Source organism: Coloeus monedula (genome assembly GCF_965178545.1).
Source record: "Coloeus monedula genome assembly, chromosome: 2".
Taxonomy (NCBI): Eukaryota; Metazoa; Chordata; class Aves; order Passeriformes; family Corvidae; genus Coloeus; species Coloeus monedula.
Genome location: NC_138782.1, coordinates 36618509 through 36644149, shown reverse-complemented (window position 1 = coordinate 36644149; position 25641 = coordinate 36618509). Strand labels below are relative to the sequence as shown.

Below are 25641 nucleotides of genomic sequence, written 5' to 3'. Positions count from 1 at the left end.
TAGCAGTGAAAGAGAACATCCCTAAGAGGAAGGGGAATTATCCCAGCTAGACAGGCTAGTCGCTGCTCTAAACAAGAGGTGCCACTGAACACATATCACCTCTGTCTGTGGGGTACTCAGCCTCTTCTACAGTGCAGCACAGACACACCCACATCCCCCATACTCTCATCTCCACCAAGGAGCAGGACACACCTGTACTGCCAGATCACTGAGATAATGGTGTCTGTGCTCATCCAGCCTCCAAAACTCTTACTTCCAACGCTCACAGGAAAAAATGCTTTCTGGATTCTTCTCAGCAAGAAGAAAAAGTTTTCTCCAAAATATGCCAGTATATTTTTCAAATTTTATTTTAAAAGTCCTCTTATAAACAGGACATTGCCTATGATTTACAGATGACCAACCACTTATTTATACTCTGATATCTTCTTATAGGAAGAATTCTTATTAGGAGTGAATTCAAGAGGGGATGGTGGCCTGAAGAGAGCTTTGATCTTTCAGCACTACGGACATTGATGAGAAAACATGCAGACATCTCTGGCTGTGTAGGCTTAGAAGTGCAACAGCTGGGAGTCACAGCAAAAAGAAATTGAACACACAGCAAGTAGAAGATGTGTTTGAGAATGCTTTTCTCCTGGTCAGTCATTGCCAGGAAAGACAATTGTTGTATTTGGTAACTATCCCCTGTATGTTTAGTTCTAGCCCAGCAAGCATCACTAATGCCATCTTTTGTATTCCTACAGGTGACCTTCTCTTCAACCCATAAAATCCAACAGGAAGGAATACAGGTTTTCGATAAGCATTGCTTGAGTTACACTTTGTGAAGGGCAGAATTCAAGCTGTTTTCACACTATGCCTAGGTGCATGATGCATGAAACATTTAATGAATGTTTATACATGGAAATTTGGTTAGTCATTAAGTGAATTCCCATCTGATTGAGCTCCAGGAATGGGAATATTTCCAGAAAGTGTGTTTTAAGTCCAGACTGCCAAATAATTTTTTTAAATAAAGGGTGGAAGAGAAATAGAATTATAACCAATCTCAATTCATTTTTATTTTCCAAAATGAAGACAAAACCAAAGAAGCAATCTTGAATGAACATGTGAAAATAATCATATTTGCAGCCTTTTAAATGCTAAAAAGGGTAAAATGCATGGACTGAAACATTGCTCTGTGGATGACCTGATTCTTTCTCCATGTCATCCTGTTGTTCCTAACTCCCGATGTCATACACCCGTCCATCATGAATGGTGACATTAATTGGCAGTTTGATTACAAGATGCTACTGGAAGCCATTCCCATGATGCTAGTTGCTACTCCCTAGGTTCTAGGCTAGAGAAATGCAATACAGGCCACAAAATCACAAACTTCTCAATAGGAAGGCGGTGTGACTGCCTGGGCTGGGTAATGAATCCAAGCTTCCTCTCAGACCTGCACCCCCAGGACACATGGGGCGAGGCAGTGATGAAGAGAAATGAGCTCAAGGCATACCCACGAGGTGAGCAATTCCTCTCGTTTCCCAGAAGCCACCTGCAGCAGCAAAGGCTACTGGTCTACTCTGGCAAATAGGGACTACTTCTTTTTTGCAAATGAGAAGCTGAGATTCAAACCATGAAAAAATAAAATGCAAAGTAACCCTAGACCACAGAAGGAATCTCATGACAAACATGCATGCTCATTGTGACATGTATTTCCAAGAAAGTAAATTCCATACAATGGACAGCAAGATAATTTTCTCTACAGTGCTGCATTATGGCAGCAATGTTCCTCTCCTTGGAACAAATATGAAATGCTCTCACATGCTTTGAAACATTAAAAAAATCTTTGAACAGTCACAGAAAACAAAACCCTAATATGTTGAGCTTCAAACCTTAAGCTCTTTCAGCCACCTGGGTCCTATTTCAGCAGGCTTCTTCCTTTGAAACCTATTTGTCAAGCACAGTGTAGCTACCAGGTGTAAGGTCAGATCAGGTGTCACTGAACCTCAGGCAGCTTTTGCTGTAGCTCAAGAGGGCTGCATTGACCCCAGCAGACTGTTTTCTTCCTTACCCCAATCTGCCTCAGGCCCAGACAGACAAACTGCTTTCAAGCATCATCTCATTAGGCACAACCCAGACCACCACTTACTTGTACGGGATGTGTTTGCTTCCATTGACAAGGGCAAGGATGACATTGCCCAGTGCTGGCAGGGAGAGACAGAGGCCAGAGCTCCCCTCGCGGCTTTTGCTGAGCACTTTCACGCAGCTGCCCAGGTCAATAAGGTGCAAGCGGCTGCGACCTCCAGACACTGCCATAAACAAAGAAAGCAGACAGTTAGTGTGGGCCTCCAAAAGCAGCTTCCCAGGAAAGCAAAAGACTCACCATGACTTGTGAAGAGGAAACAACCCAGAAGCCTTCCCTAATTCCTGTTAGCAGACACAGCTGTACGGGTCCTGCTAACACCCTGTCATCCTTTATGGCTGTACATTGTTGGACATTGCTGCCTACTCCGGACTTGTTTAAGAATTGCTGAGTACTCATCCACTCCTACAGGCTTAGCTCTGTGAGAGTCACCAATGTGACTATATTTTTTTAAGTATAGCTCTATTAACCTGTACCTGAGTTTGCTCTGTTTCTCTCTCTCTGTCACTACTGTTTCTGTGTCTGGGAAATACAGGCTGGGAATTCCTGCTTAGCGAGTAAGGATACTTCTCTTATTTTTCCCATCCTAAATACTGTATCTTAAGAAGAACCTGTGGCATCTGTGGGATGTTCAATTTTTCTTCAGGCCTATATTCTTTCACAGTATCATTTCAGCTAAGAAAAGGTTTGCCATGCCACGGGTGATGGATTTTGAAGTAGCACCTCTGTTCTAAAAGCAGTTTCTGTAAAACTGGCAATAGATCTTTATGGTTTTTTTCTTGTTTATTCTGTATCAACACACTACTTTCAGAGTGAAAATATGCTACCATTGAAACACCAAGATGAATAGATATTTGCTCTCTTTAAAAGTCTACGGTTCCTTATGAACCCATGGGACCGATGTAGACTTTACAGAAGTGCTTCTAGCTCTCTACTACCTCAAGACAATTTCCTAGCTGAGTTTTTTGCATCTGATCTTGGACCACTCCTCCCCATTCTCAAGAGCTAGTTTAGAAGCAGTCTGTAGGAAAAGGCAGTTTTATTACTAGGCTCTTAATTCAAAAGGTAGTAGCAATACATGAGGACACAAACACACCTGAAAGAGAAGCAGAAATACTTTCACATCTGAGTTTACCTCTATGCAAGTTAATTCACAGCCATTTTGACAGAGGATCTCAACTTGCACACTTGGTAAGAAAAAAGAGAGAAGATGAAAGAGGACAGAAGACCTCCTGTGAGAGTGATTTGTACTGTGGGATTTGAGAATAGCATTCCAAAAATGTATCCAGTATCTGTCAACAATTGTTAAAATACAGTGACTTCTGCTGCTTTAAAGTCCTGTTAGTTCTTCAGCTATATCAGGTGTTAGGCAACACTGAACTTCTATGTATTCCCCTCACAAGAAAGTATCCACACACACTGTGGGCTCCTGCACTCAATGGAAAAAGTTAGGCTGCCTTGGGGAACTGGTAAGGCATCTGCACCTCTGAACTGATCATGGAGGACCTTTGTCTCCCATCTGAGAGTCCTTAAAACCCTTAAAGAGTCCCTGAGTCCTCTAAGACCATTGTCCTCAGAAGGCTGAAATTACCTTACTTGAGTCACTCCCAATCATTTATTTAGAAAAACAAAGAAATGCATTTGGTTGCTACTGCAAATGACCATAGGTGACTTTACTGAATCATATATAATAAATATTGCTGTTGCTAAGATTACCAGATGTCAGGGAAACATAAGAAAATGGAAGAAATCACTACCTTTCAAAAGCTCAGTCATATGGTTTCCACATATACTCCTATTATACAGCTTGAGGAAATCCTGAATAAGGTAACATACTGGTTGTTTCTTTCTTACTTAGTTTACACATTGAAGTAACATTTCTAAGATTGTAGATCCACTTGATTGATCTGAAAATGAAGTTATTTGTTAGGCAAATTCTCCACTAATGTGCCTGGCTACTACAGAGGGAAGAAGTGGAACATCCTAACACGTGGTTTTTTGTCTATGGTCACAGAGATATTGCAGAGCTGACAGCTGAAAAATGACAGTGAGACAGTTCTGCCACAATGTCATTTATTTCAATGGTGCTAAGCCTGCTTCATGACATTCCTGGTAATGAATCTAACAAGGAGGTAAGTACAGTACCAATGCCTTATTCTAACAGTCATTTTTTACCAAAATCACACATTATCCAGCCCTTTAACCTCTTATCATTTAGAAGCTGTGTTTCTTTTTTTTCCCCCTTCTTCCTGTCCTTTTTTAATCCTGTTACTGGAATCTATATATCTCCACTATCTTCATGGGGTTTTTTTTCCGAGAAGTCCTTCATTATAGCAGGAGACAGTGATAATCACTAGGCGCCCTTTCTGAGCAGCTGGAATTCCCCCTCATTCAATTATCAATGGGATCTGACACTGCCTAGCTTGTAAGGCCACTCAGATATGGGAACTTGAAGACAGGAGTATGGAATGGCCATGAGACAAAGATATAACTAGAGGCAGTGGGCAAAGCATGCCATATTCTAATCCAACAGGATCATGTCGATCATGTCTTCTTTTTCTGAAATTATAGCCACAAGAAAATAATATTTTCCCTTTTATTAATGGTATTTGAAAGTAGTAGAGAAGGACTGTGTGTACATGTACTTTTGTATAGTAAAAAGTATGGAGCATTAAATAATTGCAATAATTATTCCCTCAAAATCAGCCATTTTATTCCTATAAACCAGTCTGTTTGAGTATTCACTGTCTTCCTTTCCGCCGCAGGGTGGTTAATTAATAAACCTTTAGTTAATTGAGATTTCTGCCTGCCAATTCCATAGGGGTTATTACTTAAACACATGCAAGCCGCATTTCCATTTAGAGACACTTTCTGTTTTTCTCTCTTGTTAAGTACAGTCAATGCAAATTTTCTTCATTTAAACATTAGACATTAATACTGCAGTGGTGATCACCCACTATACATCATGCTTTGCAATCTATTCCTTATTACTAATAACCTATGCAGGGCCAGGAGCTGAAACATATGCTGTTTCTGCAGAATTACTTAAGCCCATGAATTTAAAGAAGCAGATGTCTCTGGTGTCTTTCAAACAAACATTTTTCCCTGTAAAAAAATGATTATTTAAAAAAAAAAGAATTTTAATGTCAGAGTTTTCTTTTTCAGCAGGGGCACTTCTTATATTATACAAATCTTTTATCATTGGAATTTACTAAAAAAAAATCCCTCTCTGTATATCTGCAGTCATAAACAATTTGGGAGACTTGAAACAGAAGACAAATATAATAAAAAATAAAAATGGTGTGAGAAAAACGAAAGCTTTGAAAATTACAAAAATATATATGTAGATATGGAAGCACCTTTTCCTCATTTAAAAGTGGGATATGGAAATAAAGACAAAAGCCAGTAAAAGTATACATAGCCAAGAGAAGGAGCAAGCCTATCTGAAAAATCCAGACCCTTTACAAAGAACCATAAGAGTCCTTTGCACACACACAGTTGGGCCAGCAACTAAAATACCACGTATCTCCAAGAAAGGGTATAGTTTATGGGTTGTCAACGTCAGCTTCCACACACACTGCCCTATTTAGGTGCCAAAGAGGAACAGTTAACATAAGGGTGGCAAGGAATTCCAGTCACCACAATATTTTAATCCATGACCTCAACGCTATCTATAAAGATAATAATAAAAGCCAATTTGAAAAGCACCTTTTTTTTTTTTCAGATACAGAGGCCCACACAGGGCTGAGAACTGCCAGTATCTCCACAAGAGCAACTAAACTGACAAATGATGGTAATAATCCCCAGTGGCCTTTAACAGCCTTTGGAAGGTCTTCGCCAGGCACGTGGACAGTCTGTTGGTATGAGTGGCCCCACTCCATGCTGAATGGAGAACTAGTTTTCACCACTAAAGAACATTGTTTGAAGGCCCAGTTTGCAGGCAGGCTTGAAGGAGGCAGAGAGGAGCAAGAGGACAGCTTACTTCCGCCTTTGCCGCTCTTCTCCATGCGGTACTGGTAGATGTGCAGGGTGAAGAGCATGTGGGAGTTGCGGTGATCCTCCTCATCGCAGTCCCGCTGGCTGCTGCGGCGGGAGGCGATGGCGGCATCCAGGAAGAAGGCGGCCTTCTCTGCCGTAGGGGCGCGGAGCTCGCTCTGGTTCTGAAGCTGCAGTTAACACCAGGGAGAAATGGCTGAGAAACTCCCACACAGGTAAACACCGCCAGACAACTTCCCGCAATCAACACACGGTGTGGGTACACTGGCTTCTACTGGGACGAAAAAGGAGGAAGCACCCAATGGAATGAGACCCTCCTGACACTGGCAGTGGCAGTAACATGCCCTCCAGGAGCCCTTGTGGTTAGAAGGGGGAAAAAAATTGTGGAAGACATGTCAATCTGAAACTCATCAGCTGGTGGAAAATAGCAGAGGCAGGGCTACGTGTTATCCTTCAGAAAGTGTTAGAAGGAAGCAGTCCACAGATAAATCTCAAAAATAGCAGGACTGAAGTTTGTGTTTGTGTTCTGCCCCATGGCATATGAGGAGCAGCACAGAAGAGAAGCCTTTTCCTTGCCCCTTCATACCAAGGGCAATCCACTAAATGGAACAAGGCAGGTAATGTACATACATTCACATTTGCTGGACCTCAATCCCTGTCAGCAGCCTGCTCTTAACTCTTCAAAGTGACAGACAGCATGGGAGGGCAGATATTATTAACCCCTCCTAATGTTAGGAATGCCTGCATGTTTCATGGCACCTACAATTAGTTTGTCTGTGGAAGGGACACATGACTGTGTAATCTGATGGCATTAGTTTTGGCAGTACATAGAACTGGCCCACGGCCCATAGGATAGACTTGTTTTGTCTGGCATAAAAACAACAAGGAACTCCCCGTTCACGGGGTTTGTTCTCCTGCTATACAATATAGCTGACAGTTAAGTTCTCCAAAAGACTGTACTTCTGTTTTCTCTTTACGACCATTAATCAGCCTGAGGAGGGATAAAGCTGAGGCTGTGCATGGAATTTGGTGACACAGCTGAAGGCTAAGCTCTCTCAGGAAAGAGGGAAGGGGACAGGAAGTAGTTAACAAGGCCAGCAGAAGGCAGGCCAGTCTGTGGGCTGATCTCACTAATGTAAGCAACAAGAAAATGTGCATATGTGGAAAGGTCCAGTGACAGACAGTATGACATATGGTGATCATTCATTTGCTATACACACTGCTGATTCTGCATATTTGTATGGCTATAATATAATATCCTCCCTTCATCTGAGGATTTGGAGAATTCAGGTGTAGGACACATGACTCCAGAATGCCTTGTAAGCACACATAAAAAGGCTTCTTTCCTTGCAATTTAATTCAGTCTTTCACAATGCAGAGATGCATAGGCGTCTCATGGAGCTACCTCTTCTTCACTGATATAAAATAAGTAATTTCGTATATAGCTGTACTGTCTGTACCTATATGAAAATAAGCTACCATAATGCAATATTTATTATTATTGCTAGTGTGCTAAAATACCTTAGTAAAGAATTAAGCTGCAAGGAGATGCTGGTTGTGACACAGTTATGTAATACATGCAACGTACATATGGGAATTCAGATCTTAACTGAGCCATCCATCACCCCAATGGGAGCTGTGCAGACTCAAGTCTCTCATATTTACTAGACTGCACCAGTTACTGCATACCAGAGGGTGAGATCTCTTGCGATACAGTAAGTATTTCATAAAACACTAAAGTCAGGAGTTAAGTGAAAATTAACCCTAATTGTTATTTAAAATCAAAACACAACTGTGTAGTCCTTAGGTAGAATGCAAGAGAATGGAAAATATGACCTAAGTATGCTGAAAAAGCTTAAACCACAAAGAGATAAGAAAATTTATTACTTGCTGTTTAAAATCTCACAGTTCATGACTTGTGTGGATGTGAGTCATGATCTCTAGATGTTTGGAGCTGGATATAGGGTACATGACCCTGTAGGTCTGTTCCCTTCTCCCTCCATTCCCCACCCTGAAACAGGCAGGGCTCTGCAGGTTCTCAACAGAAGCAGGCTTTGCCTTTCAACCTGAAAGAATGTTTTCAAGCTCCATCACCTTCATTTGCTCCCTCTTCATCTACTTGTACAAAAAGCAGATTTACTCCCTCACAAGCAGCAAAATTAAAGAATAGGTCCTTTTTCCCCTCAAACCAAGAAGGGGGGCGGGGGGGTAGGGGAGGGGAGGAAATAGGGCTGCTGAGAATTTCTCATGGTTACCCAGAAAATACATGAGCCAGTTACTCATTCTTGCTAAAACTCCAAACCTAAGAGTTTGAGCTTTTCTTGACTTACCCAGCTCAGGAATTTACTTCTTGGCAGCAATTAATAAGTAGCAATTAATGCTCCCTACAACACTGCTAATGGAAATGCTATAAATAATGTAGTTTATAAAGAAATAAACAGCCATACTAATGGCCTACAGCTATTTTTGCAGTACTGTAAATATTTTAGCTTGTTGTTTTACAAAAGAGAGTGTAAAAAAAGTGGTTTACACTCTTTTCTTTTTTTTTTTTTTTAAGAATGAGGTAGATTTTTGTTTGCACTGAATGTGTTCACATTTTATTGCAAACACAAGCCCCTGCTCAATATCAGTTATACCAGAGGTGCAAATATTTAGGCCAGGAGAGCAGATGGCCCTGCAGCTGCAGGTCATAAAGTTCTTGCATGTTTTAAAGTAAACACTTTCAAGTCTATAAACTTTATGCTCTGGGTAGTTCTTGAATTTGAACCATCTCAATAACTCAAAAAAAAAAAAAGGTCATGTTACTTGTTTCAGTGTAAAATGAGTCTTGGATTCACCTGCATGCCACAAATGGGGTCTTCACAAAGGTAGACACCTGGGGACTGGCCATCTTGCAGGCTGCCTGTAGCCACTTCTGACAACAGGTCTCTCAGATTTTCTTCTTTCCCCCACACTTCCACTGCAGAAATCCGGACTGAGAAACGTGCTCCTGTCTTCTCTTTGCGTTCATTGATCAACTTGAAGAGCCACGAGATGGCACAAGGAATTATACCAAGGTTTTGCATGGAATCATCCTTCCCAATCATGGTGTATGACTTCCCTGTCAGGAATGGGGAGATGAAGAAAATATAATATCATTCCCAGGACCTTCACAGCCTTCTGCCAAGAGAGATTATCCTGCACAGCTTCATGAAAACAACTTCATTACAACAAGGACAGTCAGCAATGGGAAAATATAGGCAGGTAGACAAAGAGGACATGGAAAATGCAGATGAAATCTTGAGCTGTTTTCAAAAATCATTACCTCATGCATTCCCCTGATATCTCCCGTTCCCAAGGCAGGGTGCTGCAGGCCCTCACCTTGCAACGCTGCAGCGTATGATGTGGGTGAATCATGGAAGAAATTGAGCAGAGCAGGAATGCCATGGTCTCTGAAAACCTCTACTTTAAGTACTGTAAGTGTGGTATTCTTTCAATACCATTTTACTTCAAAGCACTAGATTATATTTCAAATGCTGAGATGGGATTGACATAAACCTGGTCCCAGAATGACACAGATGTAACTTCATTCAGAAAAAAAAAAAAAAACACAAAACCAACTAGTTATATGCAATCACTTGGTGCAGAAGTGGGTCCACAACAATTAATATTTCATCTGGGTCAAAACCATCCTCTGGTTTGGTATTTTTTAAGTCTGCAATTATAGCTCTGGCTTTTCTTTGCTGTAAAAATTTGCTGATTCAGAACAGACACATCTTACACTGTTTTAGGTGTCACTACATATAATGTTTTCAGAGAAGTTTTCTAAAGCTCCTAAATTTATAAGCGAAATGATAAAGGTATACATCTTTTCCGGCAAGTACTTGTGGCTTCTTTACTTTGTTTCATTTCTTATGTTTAATTTCTTATGTTGAATCTATGTGGAAAAAGATCAGTGAGAAAAATATTTCTATGCACATGTCTGTGTCAAGGTCTGGGTATGTTCATGGTTTGTGGAATGGTGGTGGTGCAGTTAACAAAGCAACTGCGGAGACTCAACTCATGCTTCAGGAAAACCCTAGCTAAGATACCTCTCTAAAGGACATGTAGCACTTGTGAGACGCTGTTAACTGGTGGCTTCTTTTTCCATCTCATTTGCAATCTTGTGTTTGGCAGGTCACAGCAGGGTTAAACATCTAAGAGCTCATCCTAGTGTTACCCCTGCCTGGTCCAGAGGGGCCTTCTGGTGTAACTGGACCGGCAACCTGCTCCATTGATTGTACCAGACCGGGCTGCATTGCAGCATACAGTGCTCTCCAGGTTTTGTTGCCTACAATTTGGGATAATCATGGCCTGATACAGCTTGATCTTCTTTACCACCTGCAAAACTGAATTATCCTTTTAAGTTATATGTGTACATCTGTGTTTCTTTGAGACAGTAAAGAATAGAGATCATTGCACACACGCAATAAACCCCTCTTCCTTCAAGAGACAGTACTTTCAAAATACAATTAGATAAGCATGAACAAAACATATGATTACTCTCAAAATCCAGTTATTTCAGAAGAATAGTGTGTTAATGATGATGATTCTCCATTTTACTGTCCTTCCATGAATACCTGAAATGCTACTGAAGCATGTCCAAAGTGTGAGTTTTGATCCAACAGTAACATTCAGTTAACCATTAGAATGAGATTTGTTGCAGACACGGTTGGAAGAAGTTGGTAATGAGTGAATTGTCTAATCAGGGAATAGAATATAAATCAAACTATTTGGGTGCCCAGTCACAGCACTTGAAGAGAGTCATCACAAACATCAAATACTTGAGTGAATACTCACAGCCTTTACACAGCTTGATAAAAGTGGCATTTGGGCAAACCCTCACCAACACCAAGCACATAGGTGTAAAACTGTAGAGCACTGTTGGACCATTCATTAACGACTGAAGACAATGCAAGACAAAATTGCTATAGTATTTAAGGGATGAAATGAAGCAATAATTCAAAGGTAACTTCTGTTTCAAAGAGCATGCTGTCCAACATTTACACAATAAGCAAAGTGAATAGATCTGTAAGCAAGAGGTGAAGATTTAGTACAAGATCATGCACAGTGTACTACTTTCAAATACAATTAATATACACAGACAAATGAAAGTTTGTTTTACTTAATCTAATAGACTAGCAATCCTGGGTTAAAAATATTCATTTTGCTGCTTGAATAGGGAAATTTAGCAATACCAACCAAGCTTGGCATGACCAAAGCAGAACACGCAGCCATCTGCCCCATTGACCACTGACTGGATCACCTCAGCCACAGTCCCAGCACATACTTCAGCCTGTCACAGGTATTGGGGAAAAAAAAAAAAAAAAACAAAGGAAAGAAAGAAAGAAAATAAAAGCATTAACAATAGAAAGGAAAATCATTATTTTCACTAGAAAGGGGTAGTAATATCATCCATGCTGCAGATACCATGTTGAAGTATCAAAAAAATCTAATCCTGCTTGTCTCATTCATGTGACCTGTGCTGTTGATGGGAATGACATTACTTGTGTAAGCATGTGAAGCAGGACTTTTGTTCTGTGTCAAGTAAGTTTCATTTGCTGATGCATCAGCATCCTTTGTGGGGTTAAAAAAATACATATATTGTAAGGGGCTGTAGTTGGTTTGTTAGAATTAGGGGATTTTAAAATACAGATTTGATTAAAAAACAATCCAACACTGAGGAAATTTTGCAGGCTCTATTATTTGCTCAATAATGGACTGAGTTCAATTCCACTAGCATGTGGGTAAGGAATGTAAAGGGAGCAGCCTCCTTGGTATTAGCTAGGTGACCTCGCATTATTATGAGTATTCTCAGCTTTTTGCAGCAGTAGACTCCGTTCTGAAGAGTGTAGCAGTATTTTAAGAAGTACAACACAGAAATTTACCCCAGGTATTTCTGGATTTAAGATTCAAGCAGACTGAATGTTCTACAGTGCTTCTGCAGCAACTGCTTAACAACAGTGGATGAAACTTAGTCAGAATTCACAATTTAGGCCTTGATGGGAAGCACTTCGCATTTGACAACAAATCATGTAAATTCACCCTAGTTCACGGCTCTTTCTAGACTATCTCTGCAACAGAAAATAAAATGGGCCAAGAAAGGAAGTGTTCACAGGCCAGCCCCTTGAACTGCATCCAGGCGTTAGTTAGTCTGCGAGGTGCTAGGTGCTTGGACCAGGACTGGGTGAGGGACCGACCCAATGATACAATGATGTGACAGTACTTCAGGTGGCCCTGTGTCCTAGCTCTGTCTAGTCTATGAATACAGAGACAGCCTTGCAGCACTGTTTTCTAATTATACTTTGCAACATTATTTCACTCTTTTACTGTCTTCATGCCATTTGGATAGCATAGTTCACCAGACCAAAGTCTAATAAAGATAAGAAATCTGACTATATACACATGAATGAGATTTGTGGATTAAAATCCCCATCTTCCTATTCCAAACTGTACAATTGAACACTGTAAAAATAATCCTTGATCCCTTAGTTAATAGAGGACTACAATAGAGAACTGCAGTTCTGATCAGATCTCTGTAAACCCCAAATAATAATATTTTATAATATACAGTAACTTGTTGATATTGAGGATTTTCCTACTAGGCACCATTTAGCACATTTATTGAATGTATAATCTTAGAAATTATTTACAGTAAAGAATAAAGAAAGCACACCATTATTGAGCTAAAATTTGATAAACTGATTTCATTATTGATGAACATGGCAGACCAAATTCAGCCCTGGTATAAGTCCCCTGAAAGTACTACTGCTGCAGCAGAAATCAATTTGGCTCTGGTGCACACTGCTGCTTAGATAACTCTTCTGATCATACCTGTGATGCATCTTGGGGGAAAACTGCATCAAAAGCAAACATCTTGGGTGGAACCTGGCTGCCCCTTTTCTGGAAAGCATTCTGACCTCCACAGGCCAACGGGTCATACAGTGTGATTTGCTTCTTACGGGGGTCAACTTTTAAGAAAGAGCTGGACTCAGACGTGTCTCTGGCAAGCGTGGAAGAAATGCGCACCATGACTTTGACCTGTCAGCAAACACACAAAAAGATGAGCACATTTCATTAGTCTGTTTGTTGCTCTACAACTGCTATGTTGAATGAATTTTCCAGCTACCTTTGACCAATCATATGTACTTGTCAAAGCTAGTGTCTCAGTGGAAGTCAGTGAACACACAGAAAGTATTAAGCAGAATTTGTCCTAAAATACAAAGTGAATGAAGCTAGAACTCTCAATCTACTTCAACAAGTAACTCGTGTGTTGAGAATTACAATGCATATCATGGTGTTTTAGTGTCGATGCTACTCAAGTACAATGAGGAAGTATTACATCACCTTGTCTTACTCGCAATATAAATTGAAAATTAACCATACCCTGGTGGCCCAATTAAGAAAGCTGAAACATATTCTAGACTGCTAAGTTTTCAGAGCTGCTGCAGTTCCTATGAAACAGCCTGATCAATAAGAGCCCATAAAAGCCAGATCTATAATTTACACCTTTACAATTCTAATCCAAACGCAAAGATGAAGTGCACAGTTCTGAGTGCCATCATCAAAGAGTTGTGAAAAGAGTCCCATTTTAATGGTCAGATTTTGAAATTACCATCAAGGGAGTGAATGTAATAAGCGATAAAAGATTTGTTAAAACATGCTAGCTCACAACTCATTAAATAGCTACATAATAAGATGTTATTCCTGAGACAAAAATAAATCTTCATAGATTTAATGAGGTTGTGCTGTATCCTTAGCTGAGTTGGTAAGCAATTTAGATGTAAGTAAAACAGATGACAATCAATCTGGCTTTGGTTTTCCCCATAAATTCACTACCTGCAGACATGTGAGCTCCTGACTTTAGAGGGCAAACATCACCTCTCTGCCAGATCTAGTCACACCTGCACACTTTCTCCTAGAGCAGATTGGCTTTCTCACCAACTAGCCAGAACTTTTATATTAATGCTCCTTAATCGTATGTCACTTGTATCAAACCCACCCATGCTTGGCATGCAAGCGACCACAAAGGGTCATGTCAGCATAGGGTGGGAGCACATCTGCTGCTGGAATTGCAGACACATTCTGGGAGGAGGTTGTAGCCCCAGAAGTTGGGCTGCAGTTCCTGTTGGTCTCACTGAGACTGGTGCTGTTTGTACGTACATCTCATTTCATGCTGGCCCAAGCTCATCCTGAATGCAAATAAATCAGCTGCTTTGAGAAGTAAAATCTGGGAAAATTCATTTTTGACACAACTCCTTTGAAGACAACAGAATGAGACCAGAGATTAACTGGCATTATTCAGTATTTCTGTGATGTCTTCTCTGTATGTTAGTGAGGCAAACTGGTAATTTGACTCCAGTATTTTAACCTGGCAAAACAAACTGTCATTATATGGTGAAATGGTCCCAAATCTGCTCACACAATTTCAGTTTTACACAATTTTATGAGGAAAAAAGGAAAAATACTGCTTGGGTGGGAATGGATTCTTGCTTAGTTGAGCTGCTTGTGAAACCTAACCTTTAACTGGAAAAAAACACCTCTAATGTCTTGCCAACGGCATTCTTCTGGACCCAACCCTAAGTAGAGCTGACTTCTACTGAGGACAACAGCAGCCAATACACCCAGTCAGTCCACATGAACTGGGCAAGGTCTGTTTATTCCTAGGTCTTCTGGAAGAACAGAAGGGAAGCACTGGTCAAGTTAGAAGGGAAGGAAGGGAGTACAACTGTAAATCCTAGAGGAGCGAGAAAACAAAGGGCAGTATCAATCTTATGCTGTTTTCCTATTTTCAACTTCACATGCCTCTAGCTTTCTTTTACTGTGTCCCACATTTTAAAGTAGATACCAATATCAAGAGTATTAGACTGATCTGCTGGAAAACAAAATAAATGCTATTCTTCAACTACTTTAAATAAAATGCTTGCTTTAGAAAACTCTTTCCCTATAAGCTTATGCATATTTTTGGCTGCTATGAAACTATAACCTTCAGATCCTTGATCTTTGTGTGCCAAGGAGAGTTAACCAATTACCCTGGGGTAAGTTTTTTAGGGTTTTGGAGAATGGACAGTGTGTGAAATTTAACAATCTTTCATATACAGGCAGTCTAAGAATTCTTTCTGGCCTCAAACTGTATGGGCATTCAGTTTTAACCTCAGCTACGCCGGCTTTGTTATGATGTAATATCACTGGCATGAGTCCAGATCTAAACCTGTTCACACAAAATCAGATTAATACCTGCCACTTCTTACTGAAGTAACACTGCAAATCCTCCTAACTTCCAACAGCTGTAGTGACAGAAGCTAAGGCATCAGGTTCCTCTTTCTCAAGAGTAAAACACCAATTTAACTGAAATCCTAAAAATTTACTAGCATCAGATAAAGTGAATGAACCTCTAGCAAAAAAAAAACCAAAAAACCCTCAACTCAGAAGCCCCAGGTACTGTCTAACAGCATATATTGCTCCTCAACACGGCTGAATATAGACATTTCTCAAGAAAAATACTTCTATTGCCATGAACCTTTGTATTTCCTGTGCATTTGGGATTTTTGTTTTGAGAAATAATGGTTCACAGAATCACAGAATTGCATGGGTTGGGAAAAAAACCCATACGATCTTGAGTTCAACTGTTAACCTATAACTGCCAAGTCCAGCTCTAAGACATGCCCCTAAGCCCCATGTCTACACAGAATCCTAGAATAATTTAGGCTGGAAAAGAGCACATTCCTATGTGTTCGGGTAGAGGAATATTATAGTAATTACATGTGGGTATTCTCATGGCTGGACTACTTCTTACTCATCAGGAAGATGTCTGTGTGCCTTGGGACACCATATCATAGGTAATTCTACTCACCTCCATTTAGATCAGCCTGCAGGAGCTGGCTCTGAGTCAGTTGTCTGACCACTTTGCAGGCAACAGAGAGGAACAGGCATTTCTAGCACTTAATTTGCATGTTCTGTTTTATAACAGATGAGCTCCACAAATACCTCTTGCTTTCTCTATAGCACCACAGGCATCTTAAATGTTCACCTGAGATATAGGTGCCTACATTGTAGGCTGCCTAAAGTTATTCTTTTTTGCTCTAAGCATAATAAAAATGCCCCTTCTGGGCAGCACAGTGCCTGCCCAAATTCCGTAGCGTGCACACACACAAACACAAATCTGCGTGACAGTCTCCAGCAAAAATCAAATGCCAGCAAAAATAAAGCCAGGCACATGAGCGTGATGGACACAGAATACAAGTAGTAACAATAGATTATTTGAACTCATCTGGTAATTTGTAGGCACTTAAATATTCTTCCAGGCCAGTTTCACAATAGTGCAATCCCTTTCAAATTACTCCTGATTTACATTACATTAATGAGAAAACAATTAGATCCCATCTGCGCAGGCTGTATGTCCCCTATATGCCATGGGAGCTGTGACTGTAACAAAAATCCAATGGGCAGGCAAAATACAGGCAAACTTCAGTCCTGAGAAACACATTCAGAACTACATATGTGGCACAGTAAACTAGGCAGACCAAAACAGATTTTAAAACATCTGATCCAGATGTATCTTCTGAGAAGCCAGGCAAGCTTGTGGTCTGGGAATCAGCCTGAGACTGGGGATCTAGGACCCCTCCTGATGGCTGTGTCCAGGTGCAGTATGACTGCGAGCTGTGAGTGCAGTCTGTTTCACACTGCCCACCTGTACAGGAGGCAGAGTCACAGCTTACTTCACTGCCAGGCACACTGAGACATTCAGTCACTGACTGCCCTCAAAGGACTGGCAGTAGCCATTAGATTCACACTCCATTATAAAAAATTATTATCCTGGTAACCTAAACCCAAGGATTCAGGCAAAGCATTTCCCAACAGTGGTTATGACAAGAGTAAATCAACTAAGCTACAGCAGTAGAAATGATGGGATACCACAGCCTCCTGCCCTGCTGTTTCACAGTCCTTCATACAATTTATAGCTGGGGGTTAGCAGGGGAGGCTCAGAGTCCATGCTGGCCCTTAAAAATCCACACCACAGGGGAGGCAGCACAGGGGTGGGCAAATGTAACTCAACCAGCTATAGGGGTAGCATAGGAACTTACTGGATTCAAAAGACTTCAGCTCAATTTAAGGAACAGAGAGGCTGAAGATCACAGTGCTGCTCTGGGGAACTCAGAAATACGGTATGGTTAATTTGAAACTAACTGAAGAGTGAAGTTTAAGAACTCTGATACTTTATGCTTGCAATTCATATTTAAATAGAGTATAAATTGAACTTCTTCTAAAAAGAAGAAAGCGGGTTTTCTGCTTCACTTCCCGTGTGTCATTACTCCTTTAGTCAACTGCTACAGTTTCCCACTAATCTCTTGTAATTGAAGCGTCTCAGAGATACCACTTGCGATTACTGGGACCACTCAGTCTGCCAGAAATTCTTGTTTGAATTCCAGTGACCAGATCTTGGCTGTGCCCAGCCCTAGATGTACCTCTGACTGTTTCTGTGGGGAAACATGAAAGCAATCTCCTGAGACATGTGCTCTTGGTAAAACAACCTGAGCTTAATTTTGATATCATTTTACACCTGTGCAAATTTGGCTGAACTCAGCAAGAAATTACTCCAGCTTAGGAGTGGAGAGACAGAATAAAAGAAAAGGTCACTTGCTGTGCATCACTACTGTGCCTTTTATAGGATATAACTTCACTTCTTAATTCTGCTCATGCTGTTAGCATTTTTTAATGTGCTTTCTCCTATGAGTTTACAGGATTTCACTGGACAACTATTTAATCCAACAGCACCCCCATTTATGTCTCTGAACTTCAGTTCCTGCCTTCAAAGACATGATTTGCTCTTACATGAGTTCTACAGTCATTGAATTCACAATATTACTCCAGATGTGAAATGCCACAAATAAGAGCAGAATCAGAGCTGTACTGTTCAGGCTTCCTCAAAAGGGGTTTTTTTGTATATTTGTCTATGTACTTATTTTACACGTGTGCGTATTTCAATCATATACACTGTTTTTTAAAGCATTTTATGAATATATATAATTTTTTTTCATAAATTTCTCTCTAAATGGCAATTATTGGTACTGGTGGGTTTCTTCATGGATACCATTCAGTAGCTCCAAGGGAAGACCCAGGGGAATTGCTGTATTATCACTATGCTACTGTGCTGTAGAAATAACCATAAGCCTTTTAATCAACTCTGAAAATTTCAGTTGCCTGAACCATTTTTCTTTCTCCTTTTTTATCTTATGCATCCCTATAAACACAACTACTATTTCTCAAAGAAGGAATTTGCTAATTGCAGGATTTTCCTCAGATAAACTCAATCTGTGACCTGTCACGGACCTTTTGTTATGTTCATACTCTGTGGAGAAGGACAAAGGTTCAGCACACTCTGCAAAGTAGATCTGGTGCCAAAGATATTAAAAAAAAAAAAGCAGAGTCCAGCCAGTGCCACTGCCATGTCTCCTGTGCCCACAGGGGTCTGTCTGCAGGACCGGCAGCAAAATGAGCAGGGAAGGTGGGAGAGGTAAGCGGTGTCAAATCTGTATCACACACGAATAGCTACAAACACAGACTGGAATGAGGCAACACAAGCAGAGATCAACACTGGGGATATTATCACTTCCTTCTACTCCTGCCTGTAAGATTTCATTTGGGGTTCATTTATCTAATTACTGCAGGGACAGGGCTAGACAGCTGTTGCTTCAGGCACTGTGCTTGCCTTTATGAGCTTCTTTTCTCATCAATCATTTGAGCAGCTTCTGCTGGACGTGTTCTGGGTAGTGGTGGGAGGCAGGAGCTGCAGTGCAGTCACAGGCAAGACAGGCCAGCCAGGACTATTGAGCTGTTTCAGCACTCCATCAATGTAATGGCAATCACTGGCTGCAGGAACAGCCTTATTGGAGGTTAATGAAGAGTAGGTTTTGTAATTTCTCACTGTTACGGTTGTAAATAATGGTGGGAGGCATGCATTTTTGCTGTAGCCAGCCACAAAGTACTATGGCACAAGAAAATCTAGGCCATCCCATACACTTGTGCACTTACATGCTTTTGCATGATGGATGTAAAGCTTGAATCCCAGAGGATATGAAACCACCTGTAAGTATGTTAAAAGATTTTTCTCACAGATCATGAGACAATTAGTTGATCATGCTAACATGAAATCTAGGAGGTCAAGATAAACAGACTGAGCCAGAATGCAACAAATGCAGGATTGTATGAGTGGACATGGCTTTAATGGAAATATGGTCACATTTGGAAAAAAAACCCACAAACAAACTCAGGTGAATTATGCCAGTGTGAGCTGGTCGGGAAGCATGTGCAAACAGGCCTCATTGTCCTCTCTTTCTATTTGCACAAAGGTAACTCTCCTAGGCTTCAGTGCTTTTCTTTAGCACAAATTAGAAAACACAGAGGCCTGAACACTCTTGCTGCTGGTGGAAATGGCTGTTACTGATACTGATGCTTTGGAAAAGCAGTGAAAACAACTGAAAGAGCAATAGCATTAGAGCATGCAGGTCTCCTCTTTTTTTACAACAGTTCCTCTGTTTCTATCTTGTGTAATTGCTAAAATTTTACCGGCTCATCAACCCCATCCTGTACAGCAGTTAAACTAATTTGGACTTGTAGCAGTAATGGGAAGCACTTATCATGATTGCATACTTTTTCAGCTGGACGATGCAACTTTAATAATGAATTCAATAAAATCTGGTGTGTAATACACTCAGGTCAGAGGGCACAGCTCAGTCACTTCCAGTACTGTTCATGGCAACAGGAGCTGTGAGTTTGTCGCTGTGGTTTGGTACAGCTGAAAGAGAGTGCTGAGCACCAACACTGTCTGAAACCAGCACATACACCAGCCCAGCCATTCAGCTGTAACATTGCTACTTCAGCATTTACTAGATTCTAATTTAACAGAGACCACTGCAACTTTCTTCTACTCTTAAAAAAAATTAAATTAAAAAAACCAAAAAACAAAAAACAAAGAAGACATGAGGAACATCCCGTCATGGAAAACAGTCTTTTCTTAAGGCTCCCCACATGCAGACTGGGTTCATGTCTTTCCTTTTGCTTTCTTATGATTTCTTTAAGGCAAGTCTGCATTTCAAAACTGCATAACTGGGCAGTCTGTGTGTTGCCTCAAGCAGGAGGAGGATTTTTCCCAGCTTCTGACATTCTCCACATACCTGCACCTACAATGGGACCAACAACAGGGTAATTCAGCCCATGTGCTGGGATGAAATTATTTTTCTTTTTCTTTTATTGAGAATATCTTTAAACATCACTGAGAGTGGTATTTTCTTAAGAACTGAACAAGCCAAAACAGCCTTCAACAATCCCAGCATGAACAACATGGGATCAGCTGGCAAATCTTGTCTTCCCTGCAGTGGATCTGCAGGTATGTAAGCATGCACCCACTGCTTATCGGTACAGTGAGCAGATGCTTACTTAAGGCTCCAACACACTACTGCAAAAATTTACTCTGCTTCCCCCACTATGACAAGAACTTATTTCTCTGTGCATAGTACAAGTACAATTGACTGCCGTGAATTCTAGAGATCATCTTTTCCTTGGTACCTGTCAAAATCAAGCATATATACTTCTTCACTTCAGTTAGTAGAGCATTTCACCCATTCCTTTTTTTCTACTTAATACAGCTTTTTCAAAAGGGTCTTTAGACACAAAGTATTTATGTAGTAAATTAAACAAGATAAAAACTGTTACCTGGCACAAAATGGAGAACTGGCAACTTTCCCTGTAATTCTCATCCTCTGCTATGGTGTGGCCATATCCAACAGCCTGCAAGATGCTCCCTTGCCCGTGCTAATTTGAGAGCCATGCCTGGAGCTGTTTGGGAGAGACGAGTGCCCAACACCTTGCCAGGGACTTTGTTAACAATGCAGGACTACGATGATTGAGTGCCAGTGTCCAGGAATATTTCCTGTTCCTGTTTAATTTATTTTATAGTCTGTACTGGGTTTAGTTCCTTCACAGTAGCTGGTATGGGACTGTGCTGTAGATTTATGATGAAGAGAGTGTTGACAACACAGGGACACTTTAGTTACTGCTGAGCAGAGCTTACACAGAGTCAAGGCCTTTACAGCATCTTGTATCACCTTTCCAAGTAGCCTGGGGGTGCACAAGAAGCGGGGAAGGAACACAGTTGGGAGGGATGACCCCAAGTGCCTGAAAGGATAACCCCCACTATATGGCAGCTCAGCATATAAAACCAGGGGAAGGAGAAAGAGGGAGATGAGCTGAGTTATGGCCATTACACGTGAGGAAGCCCTGATTTCCTGGACATGGCTGAGCACCTGCCTGCCCATGGGAAGTAGTGAATGGATTCCTTATTTTGCTCTGCCTGTGCATGAAGCTTTTGCTCTTTCCAGTAAACTGTCTTTATCTCAGCACACAGATTTTCACTTTCACCCTTCTGATTCCCTTGGCACATCCCACTGGGAGAGACTGAGCAAGGAGCTGTGTGGGACTGAGCTGCCTGCCATGGTTAAGCCACAGAATTGTCCCAGTCACAGATCATTGCACGGCTTAGCCATGTTTAGCATTCTCTATGTTAAATACAAGAAACTCAGTCTGTGCAGTGGTGATCTCCCAAGCATGTGATGTGCCATATGTTGCTCTGTTCTATTCCAACCTGGCTTGATATCTACAGATCCTACAGACAAATCAGCCAAACCCATGAAACACATTTGCAGCATCAGCAAGGCAGGCTCCCTAAAGGAACTTCTCTGCTCTCGTGATTGATGACAAGGCCTTGTCCTTCCTGCTGCCTGCATAAGGCTGCCATCAGCCCCCTGGGGAGCAGGGAGACAGCAATGGTGAGTCACTTGGCTCCTTCTCATAGGCCATGCTCTTCTCTGGCTGCTGTGCAGAAAGACTGAAGAGAACTTTGCTTTGCGTATTTAAGCTTTCTCTTAGAAACCTGCCCTTCCAGCAAAACATGACTGAACTGCCTCAGCTGTCACAAGGACTGGTGTTGATAGAAAGCAGAAGCAGTATCAACAATAGCAATATCACAAGCATGTGCCTTGATAATTATGTCTGCTATACTATTTCTTAAAGCTCCAGTTTCCCTTTTTGTGAAGCTGTGAAAGAGGTGCACAGGATGCAGCTTCGTAAGTATGAGCAGCAGGTCATCTTATCACTAATGCAAGAAAGTGTGACACTGAGGGCTTCACATTATATATTCTCAGGAGATGAGGAATTCCAAGATGAACAAGGCTCTCTGGTTTTTTGTCTAAGGAAACAAGAATTTCTGTGGAAAGAATGCAGATAAAAGACAAAATTTCCCTTACACGTGTCTTTGAGACATCTTTTCAGTGCTAGAGAAACAAAGGATATACAGGTATTGCAAATAGATGTATAATCACAACTGTAAGCTTTTCCATTATTTATAAAGATGATCTCCATGGCTGCATACAAAAGAAGATTCCCCGGTCCGCATATAAAAGTGTACACCATCCACCATAAATAACAAATAGCAATACAATCAGACAAGAAGGATTTACATTATTTAAACCAAGCCAGAAGTGAAAAATTGCAGTTTAATGCAGATAAGTGTGGAAAAAAAATGTGTAAAACTTTGGAGTGGCAGCTCATAATGACAGACAGTAAATAAAAGGGATGGTTCTGACTACGAATTTGGGAATTCGTGGTGAGGAAAAAAATCCCGAAGAAAGCACGGGGCCACATTGTGAAAGAGAGTCTATATAAAACAAAGGGGGTACAATTATCATATTAGGCAATAGAGGGGAGATATCTAATAAGTGCTTGGGTATTCAGAGGAGCAATGCAGTCTCCAGGAGGAGTATAAGCAGCCTCCAGTACCATATGTTGCATGAAACAATCAGTAGAAACTTCAAGGAGTAGAGCTAGATGCTTTAGTGAGGAATGTAATATATTATAGTGCCATTGAATTCAGCAATAGTTCCTTATTTACCTGCAACTATATGAGATGAGGATTTGACCTTAGTTAGGAACAACCCCCAATAAAATTAAATTTGGAAAATGAGGAAATGATAAAACCTGGATCCAAGCAATGATATGATCTACATTGCTAGTGAACATTTCATCTGAAGATCCCTCGGGGCTTTGCAGTCTTCTGACAGGATCAAGACATATTTACAATTATTCTTAATTTTCAATGGCAGAAATAAAGCTTAAGAGTAGATGAATTGTCTAAGATCCCAGGAAAAGTGTGCTTTACCTAAATAGACTACCTGAACTCTGGTTCTTCCCTTTCTTATCCCTTAACTCTAGACTATAATGTTTACAAGGGCATAAACATAATATTAAATTTACTTTTTCTTTCATGTTGCATCCTATTTAATAGTACCCTCATGCTTCTCTCTTTAGCAGTGGTACAGGGAGGCACAATAATTTCAGAGCCAAGCACCCACTCAGAATGAATGAGATCCATTTGTAACTATACATTATCTCAATTTAAAAGTGCTTTTTCTTGAGCCTTAACAGAAATCCCCAACTTTTATTTTGGGCTTGATTCTGCATTCCCTTGAAATAAACAGAATTGTTTATTGTGCCCAGAACAAGAGAATAGAACACAAGGTCATACAAGATGCATCTGAAGGTTCACACAACTCCATAATCTTCCATCTCCAACAGTGATCCAGCATTCTACTCCGTAAGCCTCCCACTGTGGTGGGCTGCACTGCCATCCCTCTTCTCCCTCCCAAACCGTGCTTTGCCAATACCTGTATGGCTCACGTGACCCAAGATGCAAACTGGGAGGAACACATCTTGGCAGAGGGAGCCATGGGCTCCAATGAGTCAGCCTGTAGTCTAAACCAAATCTGCAGCCCACTGGGGACACTGTTTAGGTTGGGTGTGTTTATAGTGCCGTTTGTGGGATGTTGGCACTCCTTTTGGAGGTGGGGTGAGAACTGCCCCACAGAAGTCTCCCCTGGGTACACACAGTACACGAAGTTACCTCTCCCAACTCTTCCAGAAGCAGTTGCTGAGGCTCTGACTGCTTGTGCTTCTCAGACTCTGGACTGTTTATGCTTTCCCCAGTCCTAACATTCATTTGTTTTCTGACCAGTAGTGAACATCATGTTGGGGATTTTCAGTAGCCTCTAGGAGGCACTACAGCCTGACTCTTACCCCTGAAGGAAATAAAATCCAAGGAAGTCATATGTCTGAGCAAATTTGTTCCCAAAAGCAAACACAGCCTCTGGTGGTACAAGGATGCTCTTACTTGCTTGGAAAAACCCAGAGACCTATTAGCCAAGTCTGCACAGCTGGTTCTAAGGATCTCTGTGTAGTACTCTGTGATGCTGACTCCTGGGCATGCGTCTGACTCCAGGTACAGTACAGCTCATCTCCACTGCATCCTGTGTTCCCATGGGAAGAAATCCAGGTATGCAAGCAATGAGGATGCTGCTGTTTGCTTAGCACTGATCCTGGCCTGACTGATCACAGAACCAAGATACCAGGAGTGTACTGCTTTCCTGTGCTTTTTTATTTTGTACTAAACATAAACAGAACAGAACAAAAATGATACCAAATCAGAGAGGCACATAAACAAAAATGACAGAAAGGAAACTAAATGGAAGCCCCTGATGGGAACTAAATGCAAACAGTGCTTTGACAAATGGAACTTGTCTCCTGTCACAGAGACCTACTAACTTCTTTTACCCTGAGCTGCAGTATAACAGTGTAAAATTGCCACTGACCCTCCTCCTTGATGAATGCAGCTCTATAGCAATGAGAAAGAGCCAGTGAAGAGCCATCTGCTTTGTGACCCCTACCACTAATGATTTCATCCACTGTTTGCTGCTTTGTTAAATGTTGCAACAAATACCAGCAATATTGGTGAATACACTGGTAACCAATCACTTGCCCTAGAACAAATATCCAGTGCCTGTTAGTAGTCTTTCTACATGCCCTCAGCTGTAATTCTGCAATCTTAATTTGGGCAAAATTTCCATCATCTTCAACCTCGACTGCCATTTTCTGACTTCTGAGTGCTTAACCATGCAACTTTAACATTCCTTTAATACTGCTATTTGTCAACAGAATAATTCATTACGCTGTGTGTAACTTAGGAATTGTGTAATTCTTCTAGCAAGTAGCAACCTTAATGAATGGCACCTGATCAATAATGCAGAATTCAACATTTGAGAATAAATAAAAAGCCTTTTTCATGAGGAGTGTCTGCAGGAAATGTCAAAATCATTTATCAAGGGTCCAGACTGATAGCCTGCAGCTGCTATCCACAAGAATTATAAAAACATACATTGTTGAGTCTTGAAAATATGTTTTTTATACTGAGTATAACTAGATTTTTCCATGTACAAAACACAAAATAAGGACTTATTGAGTATGAATGCAATGGTCATTACCAGAGTTTTGTTAAAGTAAAACTTTGCCACAATAGTACTTTGTCCCTAAGCTGCTAGTTATACAGGATTATTTTAACTTGGTTTCCAGGTGCACCTTTAAAACAATCCTCATTGTAACTCTAGACAGGCTGAGCTGCTTAA

The 25641-nt window shown here is 40.9% G+C and overlaps 1 protein-coding gene across 1 annotated transcript in view; it reads right to left on the bottom strand.

Annotated features, from left to right (window-relative positions):
• The window catches only part of KIF26B (kinesin family member 26B), a gene marked incomplete at both ends in the record, with an annotated part of 277666 nt that overhangs the window by 47458 nt on the left and 204567 nt on the right, over nucleotides 1-25641 (bottom strand). Inside the window, 5 exons of the mRNA XM_082276851.1 lie at nucleotides 2126-2285; nucleotides 6102-6285; nucleotides 8953-9215; nucleotides 11336-11429; nucleotides 12968-13174. Of these exons, the coding sequence (XP_082132977.1) occupies nucleotides 2126-2285; nucleotides 6102-6285; nucleotides 8953-9215; nucleotides 11336-11429; nucleotides 12968-13174 (908 nt within the window). The remainder of the gene's footprint in view (nucleotides 1-2125; nucleotides 2286-6101; nucleotides 6286-8952; nucleotides 9216-11335; nucleotides 11430-12967; nucleotides 13175-25641) is intronic.